Source organism: Lathamus discolor, chromosome 9, assembly GCF_037157495.1.
Source record: "Lathamus discolor isolate bLatDis1 chromosome 9, bLatDis1.hap1, whole genome shotgun sequence".
Taxonomy (NCBI): Eukaryota; Metazoa; Chordata; class Aves; order Psittaciformes; family Psittacidae; genus Lathamus; species Lathamus discolor.
Window position 1 is genome coordinate 13,083,766 of NC_088892.1, and position 23,217 is coordinate 13,106,982.

At 39.4% G+C, this 23,217-nt stretch overlaps 1 protein-coding gene across 9 annotated transcripts in view; it reads right to left on the bottom strand.

The window, feature by feature from the left end:
• Positions 1 to 23,217, bottom strand: part of IL1RAPL2 (interleukin 1 receptor accessory protein like 2) — a 368,238-nt gene that overhangs the window by 152,480 nt on the left and 192,541 nt on the right. For all 9 annotated transcript variants that reach the window (XM_065689759.1, XM_065689764.1, XM_065689758.1 and 6 more), the window contains 2 exons: positions 15,540 to 15,726; positions 9,356 to 9,509 (listed from right to left, as the gene is read on the bottom strand). In XM_065689759.1, coding sequence (XP_065545831.1) covers positions 9,356 to 9,509; positions 15,540 to 15,726 — 341 coding nt within the window. The remainder of the gene's footprint in view (positions 1 to 9,355; positions 9,510 to 15,539; positions 15,727 to 23,217) is intronic.

The following is a 23,217-nucleotide window of genomic DNA, read 5'->3' on the forward strand; positions in this document are numbered from 1 at the left end:
GAAGCAACACAACTACTGTCAGATCTTAAAGCTAAACAGGGTTAGGCCAAACAGGCACTTGAATAAGGCACCTTCGAGGATCACATAAGTACAGCAAGAAATAATGCTGACAATTCAGTAGTGAGCACTATTCCTTTCACAATAGAACTTTTCATTTCAGATGCTCAGCCACAAGTACTATGCAGCACAAAACAGCTCTGAAAAACATCAACATTGTGCTGAGAAAACATAGCCCCAGTCCCCAGCTACAGTTATTACAGTTACCTATTCAAATTTCTCCAGTCATTTCAAAGGAACTATTCTCACGCTTTTCTTATGAGACAAAACATTAGTCAAGATTTGCAGTGTTTCTCTGGGAGGGTGGGAGCCTGCATTTTTAGTGGGTAAAGCAATCTGCTCACTCAAGTGTATCTATTTTACCATTAGCAAAATGGTTTCAGGGGCAGCGTTACTCCGTGTCTGCGCTTCTATCTGCCTATCTATTATTAATAAAGAAAAATGAGCATCCAGCCTACACTTTCATGATGAAGGAAGCCTCTTTTATATAGGAAATGAAAATGTACAGGTTTATTTCAGTGGCTGCACTTTACCTCACCGTTGTGGGCAAAAACCCCACAATCCTATCATTTATACTAAATCACCTCCACTATTGAAAGCACAATACTCATAGAGAATGCAGCTCAGCAGCTCCCAGAATAAAAGGCAATTCTTAAAGTGGGAGCTCATAACTGACATTTACAGTATATAATATGTGATTCAGCAAGCTACAGTTGCTGTGCACAACAACAGATCATGAGATAAATGAGCAACTGATAACAAGTGTGGAAGCCTTGGCTGTCCACATCAATAAATTAAGCAATACCAAATAATCAATGCTACAAACTGCAAACTGGTGATTTAAGATTGAAGGAAAAGAAAAAAGAGATGATGTTCAAGAACACGACAGAGAACAAGGGCACATCACACGTCAGTAAAAACTAACACTATTTGCCATTCTAATTACTTTGCATGTTCATGAGCTGGGAAGGCAGCTTGTGAAAGCTGTAAGTAAAGCACCAAGAGTACTGACACTATATATAATTCATAGACTACAGCACATTGCTATCATTTCTCACTGCCCTTAGAACTTGTACGTTCTCCAGGAAATATGGGGGAAATACTTAATGTTTATCTTCCAAACTCGTTTTTCATGAACCCTATATTAACAGGTCACTCAGGTGAATGGAAAAGTCATCAATCTGGATTATCTGAGGGACAAAAAATGAAGGGCTTTTATCCCTGTGGATATATTGCACTGTCACTTCAACAGTGACACAGTTCCCATCAATGGGCACATGCATCCTTCAGATACTGTCCAAATCCTTAGTTTACTGACTTTGATGAGGTGCTCTTGAAACCAGCAGAGTTGGGTCAGTTTTCAGGGCCTTGCTGGGTGTAGGTGAAAAGGAGATGTTAAAAGACAGAACATGACTGGTTGTGTCACTTCTTCCAGGTGCGTGGGCACCTGCATTGTACTGATACCTTGCTCTTGATCAAATTTTCCTGTCGACTCTTTGCAGACACAGAAGTTGCTGTAGATTTATGTTGGTTTTTTTGCATGGTTGAACAAGGAACACTGAAAGAGGCAGGGAAATTGCTCCATTTTCCAAATATGGTCAAAAGTAAATGGCCACATTACTCTTTCTGGATCACACTGGGTTTGCTTGAGGTAGCTAGAAAAATCCAAGTCACTACAGAAATTAGTGGGTATTAAGTGTGTTGTGACCACAGAAACATAGTTAGCTGTCTACAGCAGGTAATGGGATGCTGCTGGCCAGACACATAACAAGTCAGAATCCAAATTAAAGGTTTAAGATAAATACTTTACTGTAAGAAACAGAAACCTAATGTTTACAAAACAAGGACCTTGATAAAAATTAATACAATTCACATAAAATATATCAAAAGCAAACTAATTTTGGGCACTTCCTATATGTAGCTTTAAATAGACAGTTATTTCAGCAATAGTTTGAGAACCCAGCTGTGAAATTAATTTCCTGGTCTTTTAGTACTGTATTTGTCAGCACTTAACCCATTTCTGTCTTGGTTTCTGCCACAAAAAGGAAGGTTTCCTCTAGAAAATCGGAATACTAGAAGATGTAGTGCTTCATTTATATAAAAATGAAGTAGAGGAAATGCTAAGAACAGTGTCTTCTGCTAAAGGTGTTTTAACATTTGCGACTTTTCTACAGAAATTTCATTTGGGCAGGCTTTTCTCTATCCTTTACTTTTAATGAAACAGTGATTCCCTGACTGTGTCAGGATACAGCAAATAGAGAGAAGAGATGAAGTCTTGCTATGGAGATGTGTAAGTTATAGCAGCAAGAAAATTTCACTTCAGGTATGATGTAAATGTTATATATTTTACCATGTCAACGTTAGAAGGGAACAGGAAGGATTTTCTGTTCTCAAACAATCTGCAGTTCCCCTCCCAGAGGTACAGAATTTCTGCAGATTTACCTTATTCACTTTAAGATCTCTGTTCCGAATTTAAAAAGTATCTCCTTTTCACACTTACTAGAATGGTAGTCACAAGCAAGCTGCTTTTCTCTTTGCCTTTTCTGTTTGCAAATATTTCCCTCCCCCCAACAATAGATTTCTTCAGTTGTTTTCCAGAAGGAAAGAAGGCCCTGCTGCCTCTTCCATTATAAACACAGTACATTGGCCAATGGCACGTACTAACACCATGAATTAAAAAGGAAAAAAAAGTCACTGTGAAAATCTTACCAGCTTATTATCCACCCTAACTATGTTTTCATCAAACACAGCATCACAGAAAATCTGAAAAAGCATACTTTATTTGATATCAGCTGCTCTGGTCAGTTAATCATTTTATCTTACCTTGTGGCACTATTAGAGAATGACACTTAAGGCCCCATGTGGCACTCTGGCAGGCACCAGGGAAGCCATACCATGAGCCCCCTTCTCCCTGCACCTTCCTGAGGCTGAGATGTGAGATAATGAGCTCACATCAGCCAAGGAAACAGGGTGCAAACATCTACCACCCCTTACTCTACAAGCATTTTGCACTGTGATTTGCAGTCCTTATTACTAAGTATGGGAGGGAGTCATGGCTTACGGATAAAAATAGTTTATTAAGTACAAAATTAGGCTCTAAAATAGAAAGTGCCAATGTTCTCTGACTGCACTCCAGCAGTTTACCATGACGTTGTGGAGAACAGAAGTTGGGCCTTCAGCTGGATAAAAGCCATTTCCTGCCAAGAGTGAGCTCTAACTAGAGCACTCACATGGGATATGATGGGGGACAGGCACCCCAGGCCATATGTCAAGAGTAAAGAGAACTGCCAAGCACAGAGTGTGAACTGAACATTGTTCATGGCAGGGAAGGAAGATCTAAAGTTGCCAAGCTGAGAGAGAAGGGAAAGGAGAAGCATCTTCCTGGGTCCAACAGCTGCTGACAGCTTCAACACCACTGTAGATGTGATACAATTCTAGTGAACCCTAAACAGGGGAAATTTTCCATTTGGAAATGTGGAGCTAAAAAAAGAGCTCTCTAGAAGGAGCAGCTGTTTCCAGGAAAAGGGAAACAGTGCCAAATACAGCAAACACTTCCCATCCCTGTCAGCACTGGCCACGCAAGTATATGAGGAGGAGCAGATCCTGAAGGCCTGAACCGGGAGTGGGCTCTGCCCCCTCTACAGGCCACAATGGTAGGCAGAGACGTCAGTTACTTTGGGTACCAAAATCCATACAGACGTATTAACCAGGTCTGCTGAAAAAGCTCCTTCAGATGTAACTTTGGAATCCCTACAGACCAGAGCTCTGTGCAACAGACATGTCCTTAGTGTAATACCTCTGCTGCAGAAAACTCTGCTGAATATATTCAGGACTTCCGATTTTATTCCTCAGTCACCTGCTTTTTTTAACCTTTGTCTTATGCAGGCAATGCTTTTATGTATACCCAATTCCCATCTACACAACAATATTCAGAGCTCAGTGACCTTTTAGAGATAAAACTGGGTGGGTTTTTTTTGATAAGTAACTATTTAAGCAACACTGAAGCATTTCATAAATTCATTACAGATTGCTAAACTGCTTGTGCCAAAACATAATGCCATTGGGATAGAACCATAATTAAATGTTTTCCGATTTTTAAGCAAATAACATTTCTTGTAGTTTACATTATAAAAGTAAACAGTTTGAATTCAAAACATGTTTCAGTTTAGCTCAAATTAGCTTTTAATTTATCTAACACTTTGTGCTATGGAAACAGTCAATAGCCAAATAAGTTGTCAGTCAACATGTTATTTGTATGATCCTGTCGTTAATACTTTATCTACTGTAAACTGATAAGGCTTGGAGTGCACTTACAGATGTACTGATCAGCACCCATTGACTCCTGCCTATGTGTCACTAGACTCCACTGCAAATAATGAAAAATAGGATTTAAAATGTGCAGAAAAGCAACTACCACCAAACAGTGGACACACTTTTAGCTTATATCCTCACATATTCTGTGGTAGCTTGTCTCGGTATGTCCCTAGAGAATATGACTAATCGTTTGCACTTTTAAATCCAATTCACGCCTTGGCTTCACAATAGCAAATCACCATCAACTATTTGTGCTAATAAAGGGGTCCCAAACACACAAACAAAATCTAGCAACAGTAGCAGGTGTAATCTTAAAAATGAGCAATGTAATGAGATTTGAAAGAATTTAACTGAAAAGCTATGAGCAAAGAGTGAATTCAGGCAGAATCATCCAATTCATGTAGCCACGTGGAATAATTTGTCATTTACGATGGTCAAAACAAATATTGCTGCATAAATGACTCTTAGGAACAGCCAGGCATTTTAGCAGCCTGTGAAGAATATGGCAGAGTAGAGGCTGAAGGGAACTTGGAGGGCAAGACTGCTGGACAGATTAGTCCAATAATTCCTACGTGTCACTCCAATCCAACACCAGCAGTTTATGAAGTTGGTCGGATGGCCACCTTCTGCTGTCAAACTGGACACTAATTCATCAGTACAAGCTCACAAATCACCCATTTCACACACAGCAGAAAGAACAGGCCAACCTTTCCCACTAGCATAGCTGTTCATGGAAAAGCAGACACCGCCAGATAGCCACATCTCCCAAGGTACCTCTGGGCCACCACCACCCAAGCAGGTCTTGCTCCTTTTTAAAGGGGGTCACCTCTTCCCCAACCTCCAACATACATCTGCTTACATCTTCTTCTCAGCCTGTCTCCTTACAGACTAGTGTTCCAAAACAAAACAAAGAGTGCTGAAGCAGCAGGCAAGCATAGCAGGCATTTTTTTCTCAGTGGCACCTTTTGCTCTCAAAAGCTATTGAAACATTCCTATTTATCAAGACAGAGTAAGCTGGCTGGTGGGGCTGGGGAAAGCTGGGGGTTGCATAAATTGCCTTTCAAAACCAACAAGGTTTTTTATGTTTGGGTTTTTCTTTTTATTGGAATAGTAAAATGGTTCTTCAATAAATACTGGCATTTAACTAGAGTCATTAAAATGCTTATGATATCTGACATTCCTCAATATCTGTGATTTTATTACAAACTAATAAATTCTGATACTGTTGATTATCTGTAACTTTGTTTGTTTGGGTTTTCCATGTGGGTACACTTTAATTTATTGCCTAATTAAAAAGTGAGTTTCTGTTATATTTTTAGGCTGTAGAATGCTGGATCACAGTTGCTAATCTCACTTGTTTGTCCAACACAAAACTACCAAGAAGCAAAGTGAAAACATATATACATATTGTTTATATAGACTGAAGGTCATATGTTACTTGCTAAGAGATAACACTGTTGTCATATTACTTCAGCAAAAAGGCTGGCGAGACTTGTTTCACATCTGTCTGTATAATATAAGAAACCCATGAAGAACTAGTGATGAAAAAGCTGTTTTGTTGACAATCTATTATTGTTAAATGCACCCAAACACCAAGATTTAGGCACTGCTCATTAGTGCTGTATTGTAGCTTAGCATTTTGTCCCTAAAAATACTTTTGTGCCAAAATACTTTTTGAATATATTCTAGGCTGCAAGCCTTTTCCTCACAAAGAGCTACAGTCACTAGAGCCTTCTATCATCTTAATCACGCTTGGCTTTACCTTAACCATCAAAGCCATACAGTAACATTGCCATCCACATACATTACTCCATGGGTAGTCCAACCATCCCTTTCTGCAAATGCCGGTTTACCTGTTTGTTTTGTGCTCTGCTCATACAACTCGGATCACTTTGCCCTTCTTATTGTGGCCAGACATTACATCAATGGCTTTCAGTTTCCATCTATGACCCCAGATTTTTTCCTACAAATCATCTCATAGTTGCTAATATTATGACTTAGTTATAGGAAGAAGGAAGGGATTTCCTACTTCCTTTCTACCTCTAACTGATACACAGATCTTCCATTTGGATGTGCAAAAGTGAGAAGGCAAGACTGGATCTGCGGAAAGCAGTGCCTGAAGATGGGCACATGCTCTCCTTGCACAGCCACAGCCACCCAGACAACTGCCCCAACACTCTGGCACAGGAAGTTAAGGCAGCATATTCTAATAGGTCTCATGATTTCACTGAATGGTCACTTAAACACTCACTGGATTACTAACTAATTAAGCAGGGCTTTGCCCCAGTTAAAACTCTCACCTAGCAGACTTTTCTTGCAATAAATGCTTAAGCAATACTAATACAAATACCAAATACACAGTCATTCTTCACCCAGTCCACCACTGCTCTCTTGTCTGTAATTAACTTTGATCAAGCTGCCTTGTGGAATCACATCTTCAGTAAAGCTGCTGCACTAGTCTTGGATATCATTAACTTTTCTGATTACCTTCACCAACAGCAAGTTAAATTGCTGCTTCTGGCTCCTAGACCTTCAAATTTTTCCCAAGCTTTCCATTATTCCAACTTCTGTTACATCAGCACTACATGTACTCTGATACCAAGTTTCACTCTTCAGATGCCCACATTGCATTCACCTACAAATACCAGTTATTTCATGATGCCACTTCCATAACTACCAGAATCTCCAAAAAAGACTAAAAACCTCATGTACCAGATTCGATACAACTTTAAAATAGGAAAGATCCTTGTCTTACAATTAAGAGATGAAGTAAATAATTCAATTGACTTAACTGGTATTTCAAGTATGGTGCACTTTAGCAAATTCCTGAAAGAACGCAGGGAATCTAACCCAGCCCCTCTCTCCATGGCAGTGCAGCTCTCCTTCCTTGAAGGAGACGTGGAGTTGCTGTTCCACTTTCAGAATAACTCTTTAATAATAATTTCAGGTTACCATGGCTGCTAGCAGTGGCCAACAGAGTCTTGCTCTTCAAAATCTGTATTGTTAGAGGAACTCTCAGGATGTGTGTAAACAACTACACCAGTATGTAGTTTTCTTTCTGCCTCCCATGAGACATATTCTTCAGCGAAGCCCCTGAGTATGTCATGTACCTGTTCCCAGCCTCTGGTATGATCTGCCTCAGGAACCTCTACCTGACATGGCCAGCCACATGACAGAAGTAATCCTCTGCTGCCAGTTCTGAGTTTTCTTTAACCTCTCTCCCATAAAGATCTGAACCCACATGCATATAAAATTCACAAACTGAAACAAAACAGAAACAGGAGAAATAAACTTGGTCAAGAACCAAGCTGTAAGATAAGATGTTTACATGGTTCTATTACATTCATGGTTCTAATCCATACTTTCAGGTTGCCATCTACATGAATTTACTAGCTTATTCCAAAGATACCTAGAGAGATTCAATCAGCAAACACATAACATCAGATATGTCTCCCAAACACTTCAATCTGGAAAAGGTGTTTGCCAATAAATGTGCTTTTATGAATTAAAGGAAATTTAATGTAATATGAATTTCACACCAATTACAAGGGGAACAATTCTTAAGCATTTTGCAAAATTAAGAACACTTGTATATTCCATATTTACATGTTTATTCAGGTCATAAACTTTTTCATAAAATAAATAATAATGCATACTATAGTTAGCTTAGGACAAATTCATTAAATTTGTGTAAGAATATACCACACTGCTCAAATAATGAAGAGAACACATGAGTTCTAGCAAGGTCAGGATGAGAGAGAGAGCATAGAATGCCTGTTATCTACAGAATATTCATCATGGGGAATTGAATTAAGCGTGTATCATTCTCACTCTGTTAAACTCAGTTCCTATTCTGGTTGAAGACCAGCATGCTACCTAGGATAGCAACTATCCTCAAGGCAGGTATTATATCTTCATTTGACAGGTCTGGGTCAGGTAGGTCAAATCAATACTTCAGAGATCTGCCCATGTTCAAAAATGGACAATAAAGCATCACATGATATATGAATCTGGCACACAGGGAAAAGAACTCATTTAAAATGAGGAATAATGGTAAGAATAGAAAAATGGATTTAACTCAAAATAAAGGGAAGAATTGCAGTTCAAGAACATATTAGCTTGATATAAAAAATACATACACCTATTTATATAAGAAAATAGAGTTCTACTTATCACCATTTTAAGTATGACCCCATTTTAATCAGGATGTCAAAACACAAATGGGAAAATACGTAACCACTTGTTTATATTGTTTCATGCGAAAGGCTGAAAAAATCCTCAACTGTTTCCAAATTCTTGCAAAGTTCCACAGACACTGACAACAAAATAATAATTATAGATGTCAAACTGTACAGCGGAATGGAAAAGGAACAAGAATATATTAGCAGGCAATAATTTTTTACCCATTCATTTCTGGTATCTGACAAAAAGAGACAGAAAAATTGTATTCTCTAGTAGGTTACTACACATATGCAGAAACATAAAATGTATGACCTCATGATAAGTAGGTTACTTTCCCTCTGACAGAACAATGTTCCTCACTTCATTCTTGAAATAGGTTTTACCAGTTTCTTCACTAAAGACAAACCCTAGAGAGGTTGATCATCATAAATTAAACCAAAGCTTAAAAATATGGAACAATCACTCACACAGCTTGTTTACAGCTTCAGTCAGCCTTTCCTCTGCTTAACTTTGAAGACAAAACTGAAGTTTGAATAACTTACAGTGTGCAGGGAGGACTTAGTTCTGCTCTACCTTTTGCTTTATAACCAGCATTTCCAGGTTTTGTACATAGCAAAAGGTAGAAGTAACCTGTAGAAATTTATAAGATCTTGATATAAATTTCCCCTAGTTTGGGACTGCTCAGCAACTGGGATTTGGTTTGGCCTTATATCAAATAGATCCACTGACACGTGAAAACCACTTTTTCTTATTATTTCAAAGCTTTATTTTTTTTCTGTACACATATAACAAAGATTCTTACCAGTAACCTTCAATTCAACTGTCCTTCGTATAAGCTTTCCTTCAAACTTCAGTTCGCAAGTATAATTTCCTCCATCTTCTTCCTGGACCTCTTGTATTAAGAGAGTATTTCCCTTCTGAATTACAACGCTTCTCCACATTTTTGGCTTACATTCCTGCAGAAAAAAAATCCATTGCCAGAATTACCCAGCTTGTACAACATAAGACGGTGTGACTGGATCACATTTTCAGTAGTATATGTAAGCAAACAACCATCTCAATGTATTTTGCAATTCAAATTCAAATATAATTTTGGAAAGCACAAAGATCTGAAACTGGAATTAATTTGAAGACAGAAATTAAACAGAAATGTTTTTAAGGTTCAGTAATTCCTATGGTATCACATGGGCAGGGTTTAATATGTGGTGCCCTGAAGCAATGGTTAAGTATCTTCTCTTTTTCATGATGAACAACAGCTAAGACCTCTACTTCAGGATGGACCATTAAAATGTATCTCTATTTGAGGGGAGTAAGGGCAACATCTGTATAAGTAGCCTGAAGGCAAACTTTACACAAAGTCTCAGGCTAGAACCATTTACCAACAGAAGAAAACAGCAAGAACAGCAGCGATTTTATGAGCAAGAGAATCCAGAAGCATGGCTTCCTTATGGGCTTGTTTCTCATAAGCTCTGATTCAGACTTTTCCTGTCACTGGGCTCTTTTTAGCACCACCCCATGCGCATCCTCTGATGAGTACATGGCACTAATGGTCTGCAACTCTCACTGACTTTGCCAGGCAGACCTCAGCTGTTATTTGGCAGATTTAGGTTCACCACTACTAATTGTGGTCTTACTGGAACAGCATTTGAGTCCTTCTGTAAAGTGTGTGATGCAGTGCAGAAAGAGGCTCTCCATTTCCTAATATACTGTATCTTGCAGCCAGATCAGTCACCTTCCACGCTAATGGTACTCGTGATTAATTACCTCTTGGAATGCTCCGGACTAAAAAGCACAGGCATAATCTGAACATTGTCTCTTTAAAATGATACCTTAAAATTATACATTTATTGTTTCTCAATAACTTTAACATCAAACCTGCTCTGCCTGCCAACAAAATCACGTTCGTCCTAGTTCTCTAAAACATGCAGTACTGCCCACAGTTCTGGAAGCTCTGTCAAATTCTGTACCCAGAGCACACAAAGCAACATAGGGCCCAAGTAACTTTAACATCCCTTTATTCCCTGTCTCAAGATGGCAACATGGAATAAGCTCACAGACTGCAACTAACAATCATGCATCAGCGACATTCAGGCTCAGCAACTTCAGAGACTCCTGTAAATAGCCCAGACCTATGCCCCATTTTCTGATTGACTGTAACAGCAGTGTCAGAAATACAGCAAACAAAATAGAACAAAGCTTTCTTTTAAGAAAACAACCAAACAAGAAAACTCATTGACATGCAAATATGTTGCATGACAGCAAGAGATCAGATAACACAAACATCATTTTTTCACAGGATTCCATACACATTGCAAATCCAATGTCAGAGTCTAAATTAAACAATAATAATAAAGAAATAGAAAGGTGGGACTGTGAGCATCTGGCCTCGCACTTGAAAATTAAACATTTACCCCTACCCCAGTAGACCAAATTCAGTTACAATGTGATCAGATTTCAAATTCTGATACTGAGCAGTACTACTGGAGGTAACAGAGTGTTCAGGTTATCTTTCTGTTTCTGTTGTAAGGAAAGCAATCTTCTCTTGCATATGAATGTTACTTCACCCATGACAGAGAATGATCAGGATCCAGAACCTATCTGCTGTGTTAAGAGGAATCAGAGCTTATTTTTGTTACTAAATCACACTGACATTGCTCGAGACTCATGCAGGACACAGCTCTGAGCCAGAAAATGCCATTATATCCTTTCTGATTTGCACTCAATTTTTCAGTACTATTTAAAGGTACATCAACCACCTACTTGGAGTAACTAAATCTGAACACTGGGCAGAAAATATGATTCAGTTCTATTCAATCCTAATTTAGAAGGAATACAATTCCCAGAATACACAAAGTAAGCCTATTTCAGATAAGCACCCTTTCAGCACAGCACTGAAAAACCCTTAGATATGTTACAAGTTTTATATTATCTATTTTTAAAAGTATGGGAGCAAAGAGATCAGAAATACATTTTCATATGCTTTATATTTTTATACACTTCATATCTGCACTATGAAGGGCAACACCTTTACTACCACAGAGATTAATGATATAACACAAACAACATTAGTGCTACTGTGGTTTTACAGAGAGGAACTGTTCTGTCGAAATTGTACCACTCATTTCCTAATTGTTTCTTTTTTGTATCTTCTTAAAACATTTCATATTAAAGATTATTTATAAGCTTTTCTTTCCCAAATTTTAGCTAATTGATTTTCCTTCTACTGACTATGCAGGCTTTCTAAACATATGTTGAAAATGCCTGATTTATTCTGCCTGGTTTTCACAGGGTAGTTCAATACACAAAACTACAAGCAAAAAGGGGAGAAGCTGGGAAATCACAACAATCTGTATTTTAAATAACAAAAATAGCTGAGAAATGAACTAGTTAAAAAAATGTGTTCGTATCTAGATTTTACAGCTAGAGATGTGCTAATTTCTGTAAAAAGGGAAGTACTCAATGGCACAGCTCTTGCTTGCTTAACAAATTACTTGCTCTTTCCTGATTCTGCACCATGTTTACCTGCTAGAAGAATCTGAAAACTTCTTTTTCTAGCCTAATTATTCTCCTTAGACATCTTAAATGCTTTTGGTTGGGTTTTTTTCCCCCAATAATTAACTTAAGCACTACTATGGTTCTTTTTTTTCCTCCCAAATTCAAGTGGCAGTATCACATTGACTCTCATTTTTGTAGGGAAGACAAGAACTGCCTGCCTCTCACCTAATGTTTTGATTATTTTCACAGCCCTTCCTTCAACCTAGAGGAAGGAAAGAGATAGCAGGAATGGATCAAGACTCCACATTCAAGATGTAATGTATCTTTTTCCTCTGGCAATCGATTTTTTCATGAAATGCTCTTACTGTTAAATCCTGTTCATTCAATCAATCTTGACTTGACACATACATTTATTTAAAAAGAATCCTTGTACTTCTTGTCAAAACTGTTCTGCCAGGCCTAACAGAGCTGTGCATAGATCAGTGGAATTAATTGTTTCATCACTGTAATTCTAGCCAGAAGTGATGTTCGTACTACTATTAAAACAAATCCTCACAGCAAATGTTTTATTCCTTCTATAGTGTGCACGTGGAAATCTATTCAGGCATAATTATTTAAGAGCATGTTTAAATTACAGTTAACTCCCTGTAAATCAATGCAATTATTGGCTGAGATTCATTAATCCCTCCACACAGAGAAGCCTTTTGGAAGGCAGGGCAAGTCCTGCACATGCTGGGCCCACACCATTACTGTCCTGTCTGGCGGTATTTCATCAGTCACGAGTCCAAGCTCCTCAGCTATCAGCAAACTGGCAGGTTCCTGTGAATGAAAGGATTTCTCTTTTCAGCCAAATGTTTAAAGAAGGAACCTTGAGGACTTCCTCGTTTTTATTTATCTACTGTTCTATTTTGCACAACTTACGCTCTCTGGATGAAAAATTTCCCCGAATATTTCAGTGTAATGAAAAGGAATAGCCCCCCCAGTGCCTCTGGAGCACATTTAGATGAGAAGATGGCTGATTACACCTTCATGTACGTGTAAAACTCAATCACAATGGTAGAGGGAGAATATTTAAGGATCTAGTATGTTATGACTGGAAACAGACGCTTTCTTCAGAAAGCGATGGTTATACCCAAAGCAGAATATCACTTAATTCTTTGGGAGAAGGGACCTGCTTTTTTCTGCCTTACACAGCATGATCTTAAGTCCCACATTGCGCTTTGTAGGGGTTACCCCAGTACTCATCATAAATTTCAAAGGATAAACTATGTACCTTCTGCATAACATTAATACAGGCATTTCACATTACTGAGCTTCCTGACTCATCCCCAGATAACACAGGTGTTGTCAAAGAACTGAACTGATAGCACATTATTGTTAATTATGGATAACGAGGTATATGTAACAGGTTATTCCACTAATGGCTCTTCATTATCAACCTAAACTTCATAATGAAGTTGTCAGCTTCAGCTGTCTCACCATTATCATCAAACCACATGAATTCTGCTCAATTACAACACAGTGTGACTTGTCAGTCAGCTGTTGTACTCCAGCCTCGTGTCACGCAACCTATGTGTGCAACCCAGATAACGTGTGGGTATACAGAACAAAGACCTTTCTGTTCCCTTTCTTGGTCAGCACAAAGCGTTGATCTGGGGTTGTACATACATCTTCCTTAGAATGACTTCTGCTCCATGACAGCTAAAGATTATCACTGACAGACTATTTCTGTAGCGTGCTCTTGTAAAGAAAAGAGATCTTAAGTAATCTGGTGTTCAGTAATACCTAGGTAGGCAGGGCAAGAAACAGCTTCTCTCTTTTCTCCAAGATTTCAGACTTAACTGAATACATATATTTTATGCATGAACAGCACTGAAGATATCCACCCATATGCCAAGATAAACAGCTTCAGTGGCTGAAAGGAAAACTTTGTTTATACTAACAGTACTTTGTTTTGTACTACAGCACACGTTTTGTTACTACAAGACAGAACGTGAGATTTCTGTAAAAAAATGAAATAGATGACAACTTTTCTAATTGCTCTTTTCTGATGCAACCTGCTAAGGAGGAAAAAAAAAAATCAGCAGTTCTGCACATGTTACTTATTTCACACAAAATAACTATCTTTAAAGAACATTATTAAGGTTGGCAAATCAAGCACTCAAAATTTATGATTCAATTAGTTTGTATGTTTTTGCCTTCATTACCTGAATCAAGTTTGTCCTAAATTCATTCTGTCTTTATCCCTACAGTCTAAACTCAATTTTCCACAAACCCCAAGTCAGCTCTTCCTCTTAGAATCATAGAATCATAGAATAGTTAGGGTTGGAAAGGACCTTAAGATCCTCTAGTTCCAACCCCCTGCCATGGGCAGGGACACCTCACACTGAACCATCTCACCCAAGGCTTCATCCAACCTGGCCTTGAACACTGCCAGGGATGGAGCATTCACAACCTCCCAGGGCAACCTATTCCAGTGCCTCACCACCCTAACAGGAAAGAACTTCCTCCTTACATCCAATCTAAACTTCCCCTGTTTAAGTTTTAACCCATTACCCCTAGTCCTGTCAATACAGTCCCTGATTAAGAGTCCCTCCCCAGCATCCCCATAGGCCCCCTTCAGATACTCTTGCCCAGCTATTTCTTGTCCCTTCTGATTCTCAGCTCTTTATTCCTCTCCATTGTTTCTTGAAGCAACCCATACCCAAGGGCTTTTCAAATATCAGACTTTGGTCCCAGTCTAGACAACAGGTAAAATTTGCCAGACCTTTCTATGGTCTTGGTACCTGACATCTCCATGACAACCCATATTTTAGTCACTCGTGTTTTCTTGGAGAGCTACAGCAACACACCATTCATACATGCGCTCCTGAAAGCGATGTGTGCTATGTGACAGGCCTTGGAGAAGGTGCAGCCAGCTGAGTTACCTGCTGAGTAGTAGAAGTACCTAAGAGACTTCAGCTACAATTAACAGACATCAGTAAAACTACTCAAGGAACCTCAGGAAAAGTAAAGGCATCTCTGTGAAATTACGCAGCAGGCTTTGGTAAAAGCAAACAAACCTTGGTGAAATTACCCAAGACTTCATAAAAACTAACTGGGTAGCACTACTGAAGCTGGTGGTGCTGATACACCTTTGACTCCACTGAAGGTTGCCTCCCTTTGTTCCTACTACAGTATGAGGTAGGGAGACATCGCACTAAGGTGGAAACTGGTACAGAAGCAGAGTGGTTTGGGAACATGGCACTACTGTTATAGAAGTCATGTAACCTCTTGCATGGAACATGCTCGCTGTTGCTGATTTCTGTTGGACAATGATTATGCTGGGTAGTTTTGCCTGCACTTTAACAGTACTTCTGTAATATTGGGAAAACTTCTTCCAGACCAGTTACAAACCACTGCAGGCTCAGAAAGGCCATCTCTAAGCCATAGTCCAAAAGCAGAAGTTTGGTATAGTTTCAGCGCAACAGCAATACAACAGCAAAAGTTACCTTGTACCACACCACATCCGGCTCTTGACTGGCTGTTTTGTAATCCTCAATATCAGGACAAGAGATTGTCTTTCTCTTAGTGACTTCTGATTTTTCCAGATATCTGATCTTGCTGTTGTAGCACAGCCCAGATTCATTCTCAGCTACCGTCAAGGACATGGACACCTTCATGCAATACGTTGAGTTTCTGCAAGGACAAAAAAGATATTTTTATTTATTCTACCTCCTTTTTACCATGCTTGTTTCAGCACTGTAAGTTCTTTGTTAAGCTCGCCATTTCCCAAGCACTTCTGCTGCACGCTCAAATAGTGATTGTCATGCTGTGCATTTCCAATATGTGGGAACTATGAGAAAATGTAGACCCATTTCTGATTTGCTAATGAAGAACTGTGTAGAAATTTTGTTGATACATGATCTAACCCAGAACAGCAGGTCTTTTGAGCTTTCAAGTCTATGAAAACAGGAACCTGTTGGCATCTCAAAGGCTGGTCAGGATACACTGTCCCATTTCCTCTGTCGCACGCACTCCTCCTCTACCTCTTTCTTTCCCACCTTAAGATTTCACTCCAGTACACAGTGCTGTACATTTGAGAAGAAGGGTTATGTGCTAGATGTTAAACCAAATGCAGAAAGAATTCCTCCTCCAGAAGAAACTGCTATATAAAATCCTATGGCATATGATACCGTGGTGGGTCGACCTGGACCAGCTGCAGCCACCCACCCGGCTGCTCCCTCACTCCCCCTCAACAGGATGGGAAGGAGGAGGTAACATGAAAAGGCTCGTGGGTCAAGATAAAGAGATGACTTACCAATTACTGTCACGGGCAAAACAGACTTGGAAAAAACTATTTTAATTAATTACAAATTAAAATAGGCTAGGTTGTGACAAAGACAAAACAAGTAAACCACATTCCCCTCACCTCCTTTTTTACTCCTCTACCTGTCCCTCCTTCCAAGTAGTGCAGGGGTGGGGAATGGTGGGATGAGGTGTGTCCACAACGGCTCCTCTCCTTCCTCCTCTCATGCTCCCCTGCTCCAGCATGGCTGCAGCTCCTGCCAGGAACACCAGCTCCCCTGGGTCCCTCCACGGCCGTGGGGCTGTTCCTCACACTTCTTCCCTCACTCCCGGCACTGCCCTGCTCTTTCCTAAACTCACCTTCCCAAGGCTCCCTCAGCCCCGCTGAGGGGTTCAGCACAGCCCGGTGCGCACCGGCGGGAACCGGTTGGTCTTAAAATGTTGGCCTTAAAATCTCGAAACATGCAACCCCCGGCACGTCAAACCATGCCTGCTCTGTCGCCAAAGAGCCCAGACTGACAGCCAAGCCCAGGTGAGCGCAGTGAGGTCTACAACTGGTTTTAATTTAGTGTAGAACAAACATGACTGGCTCAGCTTCCACGCTTGACAATCATGAATACACGATTAAACCGACTTCCTTCAGACTCACATCTTTATCAGAGCTATCAGACACACAACATAAAACCCCAAACTGGTGTCTGTCGTGGTGTTACTATGAAGAATCTTGTACTTTACACAGAATTGTTGCAAGCCAGGCTGTCAGTCTCTGCCCTTCACTGGGTGTGATGGCAAGCTACAAAGTACAAGCAACAACATAATGAAGCCCTTCCTCCCACCGTGCATCATTCTGTCATTTTAATTGACTGCCCTACAACCAAAAGAGCCTGGAGTGAATGCAAGGGTGCTGCGTGGTTACTGCCATTGAAGGACAATGTGGAGAGCTCGTGCAGGAGCCGTCGCAGCCTTGCCACAAACTGGTTTAGCTGAGGGAAGAGGTGGCACAGAAGACAAAAAGCACTCTGTGCACCTGGAAAGTGATCCATCAGTCAAACCCTGACACTAATGATCCCGGCTGCTTACCCCCTCCAATTAGAATCAAGACTATGCTTTTAATTTAAAATAAAAATAATAGAAAAATCCAACATGCTCCATAACAAATCTTTTGTTATGAAATGTTTAAACATGTCACTCTGTCAAGTAAGCCTGTAGTTGGGAAGAAAATAAAAAGATCCATAGGGACACTTTATCACGACTCTAAGCTTCATGCTAAACAAGCACTGACAAAACACTGTGCAAATGGCTCCTTGTCAAAGGAGTGTGCCACAAGCAGGTATTTGCAGAAAGAGGTATTTGCAAGGCAAATCAACAGGCAATCTTCAGAACATTCCCATTTTCAGCATCATTAGTGTTAAATATTCAGCAGAACCACACACTTCCCCCTCCTTACCCCCTTCTGTCAAATATGTCACCTGTAAATTTATGTAATAAAATGGGTGGATATTTGCTCTGTCCCTTAACTCAGAATGGAAAGGCTCACCCTGCACACTGCCATGATGTCTTTCAATTCAGAGGCTATAATAAAATCTCATCCTCACAAACTGCACAGAACATATTATTTTACCTGAAACAAAAGTTCTCTGGACTGCAAAAAACCACATAATTTGGGGTAGGCATTTCAGAAATACTTACATGATTTAGTGAACATAAGTCCATTTTCTCCCAAACTACTTGCTTTTGAAAAGGGCAACTTTCTTTGTAGGAAGGAAATAAAACATATTCAGAAAGTTTCAATGCTTCCTAATACAGCACTGAAAATCCACAAAATATGGATACATCCACTGAGTGTAATCAATAGTAATTAATTAGTAATGATTACTTAGCTTTCCTGAATAACTACAAGTATTACTGAGTGCAATTAAGGTCACATGTGCTCAGTAATAATGACCTAGGCTAATCAAGAATGACTTTGAATAGCTGTCCATTACTTGGTGTTATTTAATAGTGTTGTATTTTCTTCTAACAATCTTGCATTATTTAGATTGTATTTTGAAAAGCCCTGGAGGCTACTTCTATTTAAAATGCTTCCTGGAACCATGACCTAAAAACGTAGTACTCTTTTCATTAGTTACAATTAGAATTGAGTAGAATTGAGAAAACTAAGTGCCTGGTGAGTACTATCACTTTTGTTCACACTCCATGACCGAGACAATAAATCTATTCAGGCTCATGATGAAGGAAGCCCTCACTAAGTCAACAGCAACAGACTTGAAAGCTTTATGAATGCTGCACCAGCCACTCAAGTTAGTGCTGCTGCTGGTAATTCAGAAAAGGGCAACTTTTGCAGGAATTCCAGTGAATGAAGCAGCAGCCTTCCTTTAATCTAGTTAGTTTGCAATAACAGTTATATTTCACTCATGAGCAAAAGGAAACATCAGTTTGATCAGCCTCATTGTTCTTCTCAATTTTGAGGCAGAATTCTGGGAGGCAAAGAAAAGAAAGAATTACTTGATAGTACAAAGAAAAAAAAATTGCCTATGTTTTCACAGTGAAACTAAGATCTGTAATTCCCTATTTCAAGGGAATAGTTATAAACTGGGCCTACTCTCTCGACTGGAAATGTGAAGACAAGTCTAGCTTTGCCAGAGCTCACAAAGCAGTTTCTTTTGCTCTGGTGGCAAGGCATTTGTAATCCCAGGCCACCTGGAATTGGCTCAGAACCACAAGCTGAAGACAGCTTAGAATCCAATACAAAACCACAGGGAAAAACAAGGGAGTTTAGCAGGTCTCAAAACAAAAGCAAAGCAAACTGTGAGTTTGGCTTGACTTGGAAGCCAGGACAAGAGGGAAAAAGGGAGGATATAAATAAATGAATAAGAAGGACATCTGAAATTGAAGCGCCATCCCTACATAATTTTTCATCTTGTTTTGGATTCAAGACAATTCATCAGCCCTAAGGCTGAATTCAAATTAGAGAAAATATTCACAACTTTGGAAAAAACTTGTCTGGCATGTGTGTTTCTGCTAAGTGAGGGTGGTTTGTTAAAAGAGTCAAGTAAACAATTTTGTCTCTAGTAATCACAGACCCTTCCTCCCTTTACTGATTTTCTTGTAAAGAGGAAAGAAGCAGCAAAGTGAGTTAGTATTTTATATTGAGTAGATAAAACTAACCCCCCCCACTAACCCATAAAATAACCCATATTTGAATTGCATATTTATACAAGAGGATTTTTTTTTCCCTTGCAGGCTCATTTTTTATTCAGTGTTGGGGTTTTTATTATATTCTAAGACTTTGGAGGTAGATCCAAAAGCTGGGAAGTGTATTTATCAAAGCAATGCTCAAGGAACAGCACAACTCAGACTTCTCCCAACATATCCAAATGCTCTGGCTGTTCTAATGACATTTTCATTGGCTCACTGAAATACTGATTGCAGGACTGTATAAGTCAACCTGTATTCATCTTTGCTCATTCCAATTTAAAGCAGTAACGGCAATAACTACACCATCAACCGTCTTCGCCAATCTGGAGGGCCACAGCAATTAATGCTTTACCAGATCTACTACCAACTGCTATAAGAATGTGCTGTTACCAGCTTTCAGACTTAAATATTGGATTGCTTTCTTCTCTCTTCATAAGAATTTTATAAACGTAGTCCTAAATTTTACATTTCACATAATGGTTACCAAGCACGTTCATTGTTATCTGAGCTTGCTTTGTTCAGATCAAATAAGTCATTGATTGGTGATCTGCTTAAAGAAAAATAAGTTATTTAGGATAATTTTATTTTTTTTTTAGATCACACAAATCTAACATCCTTCCTAAAAACAAATGGATTATTACTTGCTCTTTCAAGTGTTAGCTTATTTCTTGTGGTCTACCACTGCTGCATGTTAGGGGTCATTGTCTGGAAAAGATTAATTTCCCACTTAGGTGTAAATCACTCTCAGATGTGACAAATCACAGATCCTTCAAAGTTTTCTTTTTTTTCCTTTTTAATTTGTCAAGTGAGAGAGCAATGCCTGAAGAGGAACATTACAACAGACGGCTGGCACTGCTGCAGTTGCTCCCTGATCCATAAGCCAAAAGGTGCAGTGATTCTGTGGCTTGTATGTGTGGGCCTTGGCACAATTCCAAACATTCCTGTCTTGTATTTTTCTTGCTTGTTGGTGTTATAACTGCAATTCTAATAGCAACTCCTATGCATGATAAAGAGAAATCCTAATCCCATGTTACCCCTCCTTTAATGTTTGACTCATTCTCAAGATCCTACTAACAAAAGAAAACAATAGCATGGAAGTACGATCTCAGAAAATGAAGTGCTAAAACAGTAAGATATTACAAATCCAATGTTCTTGCATTATCTCTACGTCCTCTGATCTTCGACCTGGATTGTGAATCCAGACAGAGGTACCATTCAAGGTCCCACTCCTTTCAGCTGGAGAAAGCATTTCAGCTCAGCTAAGCCAACACTCTCTAAGTTTTTATTCTTTCTGTACTTATTTTCTCCTAAGATTTAATTTCTATACAAGATTCACTAGAGACAAGACGACAATTTCAGCTTGACCAAGACATTCTAGATGTCCCAGGGGCCCATGTTTTACAATGAAGAAAGGCTATCCCATTACTGTTCAAAATAAAGAATTTCTGAGCAAAGTCACTGTAAGGCATTTTTAAAAGGCTTACATTAATGACAGCCTGAAAACCAGATATCCAGAGATGTCTCAAGTTAACCATCAGGACTATAGTTCTCACCAGAGGCACTTAAAAGCAAGACCTGTACTCCTCACTGTGAGTTAGCCCTTTTGGGGGAATTTTCAGGCTTGCTTTTCTTCCCTGGGACAGAGAAGAAAAGATGTTTGGATCTGGCAGCTGGGTAGAATTTCTCTCTCACCATAACTTAGATCTAAGTTTAATTTAAAGTTGGACTTCAGCTAACATCCTTATTAAGAGGGAAATGTGACATAAAAATGTCAGGATGTGCCTAGTACAGTCAGTGATAAGCCCGTAACAGCAAGACCACAGTTCGAAAATTCAGGGATAATGTCTAGTATCGTGGGTTTTAAGTCTCTCAGAGAACAGTGACAGCCAGTCTGATTTTCACATGGTTAAGGGGCAGGAGGAGCTATTTCTTTTCCATTTGCCTTCACACATATGCACTGGTCCTTCTGATCTCTGTACGATGAGAGAAGCAACTGAAAACCAAACAAATTACCAGTCAGTCCAACAGGGACTACTCGGGCATAGAGAGAAAATCTCCTAGTATTTAAGTTGAATCTCACAGGTCAACAGTGTTCCTTGGTTCGGGGTTTGTTGTTTTTTTTCAAGTCTTCAAAAAAGTTAGTTATTAGAAATGAATATATGAGAATATAATACATAACACAGAAGAAATGCAGAAGCTGAAAGAATATCAGGTTATCTCTAGCATATCACACTGAAGTTCATGAATTATCTGGTCTCTGTCACCTTCAGCATCCTATTCCAGCAGAAGAAATCCTGTAATTGGCCAGGTTTGCTCTCTTCTTCCTGCCCTTAAGAATTACTAGGCAACAAGCTGCCCAGAAGTTTGCTACTACAAATGACTAAGCCCTTTTCATTTATTTCCTAATACTTTTCTATTAGAACTCTGGATATTACTGTTAAATTATATTGTCTTACTGAAAAGCCCCATTACCAATGACATAAATCTGAGGCACAGGGACAACCGCTCCTAGGAAAGGATGAAGAAATCCCCTTTTAATGATCTTGTATCTGCAATACCCTGTTTCTGAGAGCACTGAACACTTTCTCCTTTATTTTTTCCAAAACACACAACGTGTGAATGTGTATCTACTCCTCTATGCCTTTTTTGCTATTACACACCTAACACACAAAACAAAATTGCATTCAGGATACCCATCAGACTTGTCATTGCTAAACCTCAGTGACTTTGTTACCTCACGGAATAAAACCTGTGGAACACATCCTTCTTCATGCATTTAAGTCCTATATTGTAGATGCAATGAGAAAGGCAAGCCCTTCTCAGTTTGTATATGGGCAATTAAGCCCATAAACCACTGGATCAGTTATTAGCTCATAAGATATACAAGGAACACTTACTTCATGATAGCATCCTCATGCCAATTTACATTGAGGGATGTTCAAGTCCTGCAGCTGAAGTCTGTGTCTTCCCTTAAGTGTTTGCCAGAAAAGAAGAAATTCTTCTCCAGGATCACCTACCAAATACTAATTTAACTCCCTGTGATTCTGTCACCTTGTGCTTTGGGCATGATGTATTTCCTCAAGAGATCTTCCATTTGTCTGTCCATTCACAAGACACATACTAAGGCATAACACACAAAACCAACATGTTATAGTTACTGCTGGCTCGATGTGTATTTCAACAGGAGTGGTACCTGGGTAAGCACATTCCCCTCCACTGTTATTTGAAGAACAAAAGGGACATGGAAACTCCCTGACATGTTGGAGAGGAGATGGCTGAGGAGGGCTAAACAACATCTTGACAATAGGTCTCCTGCATGCAAAGCTGACTGCATGAGGGAGCAGTCACCCCACTTTGCGTCCATTCTCTCCACCAAGCAAGGTTTGAAGCCCACCAGGGAAGACACTTCTTTCATGAGCAACCACTGACAGTGAGCTGAAACATTATTGAAGCACTGCAGCAAATGGAGCTTTCATTACCACAGTCTGTAGGGACTAGAAAGTAATGTCAGACATTTTAAAGGTACCTAAAGCTGTGATTTTACCATTAAGAAAACTGAAAGATAAACAATATTCTTCTTGTGCATGCTGCTGGAACAGCGAAGTCACTGGGTGCTCTACAACCAAAGAACAACACGGGCATTTCTGCTTGAAACCCTGACTTCCTGCAGCTTCTCACCAACAG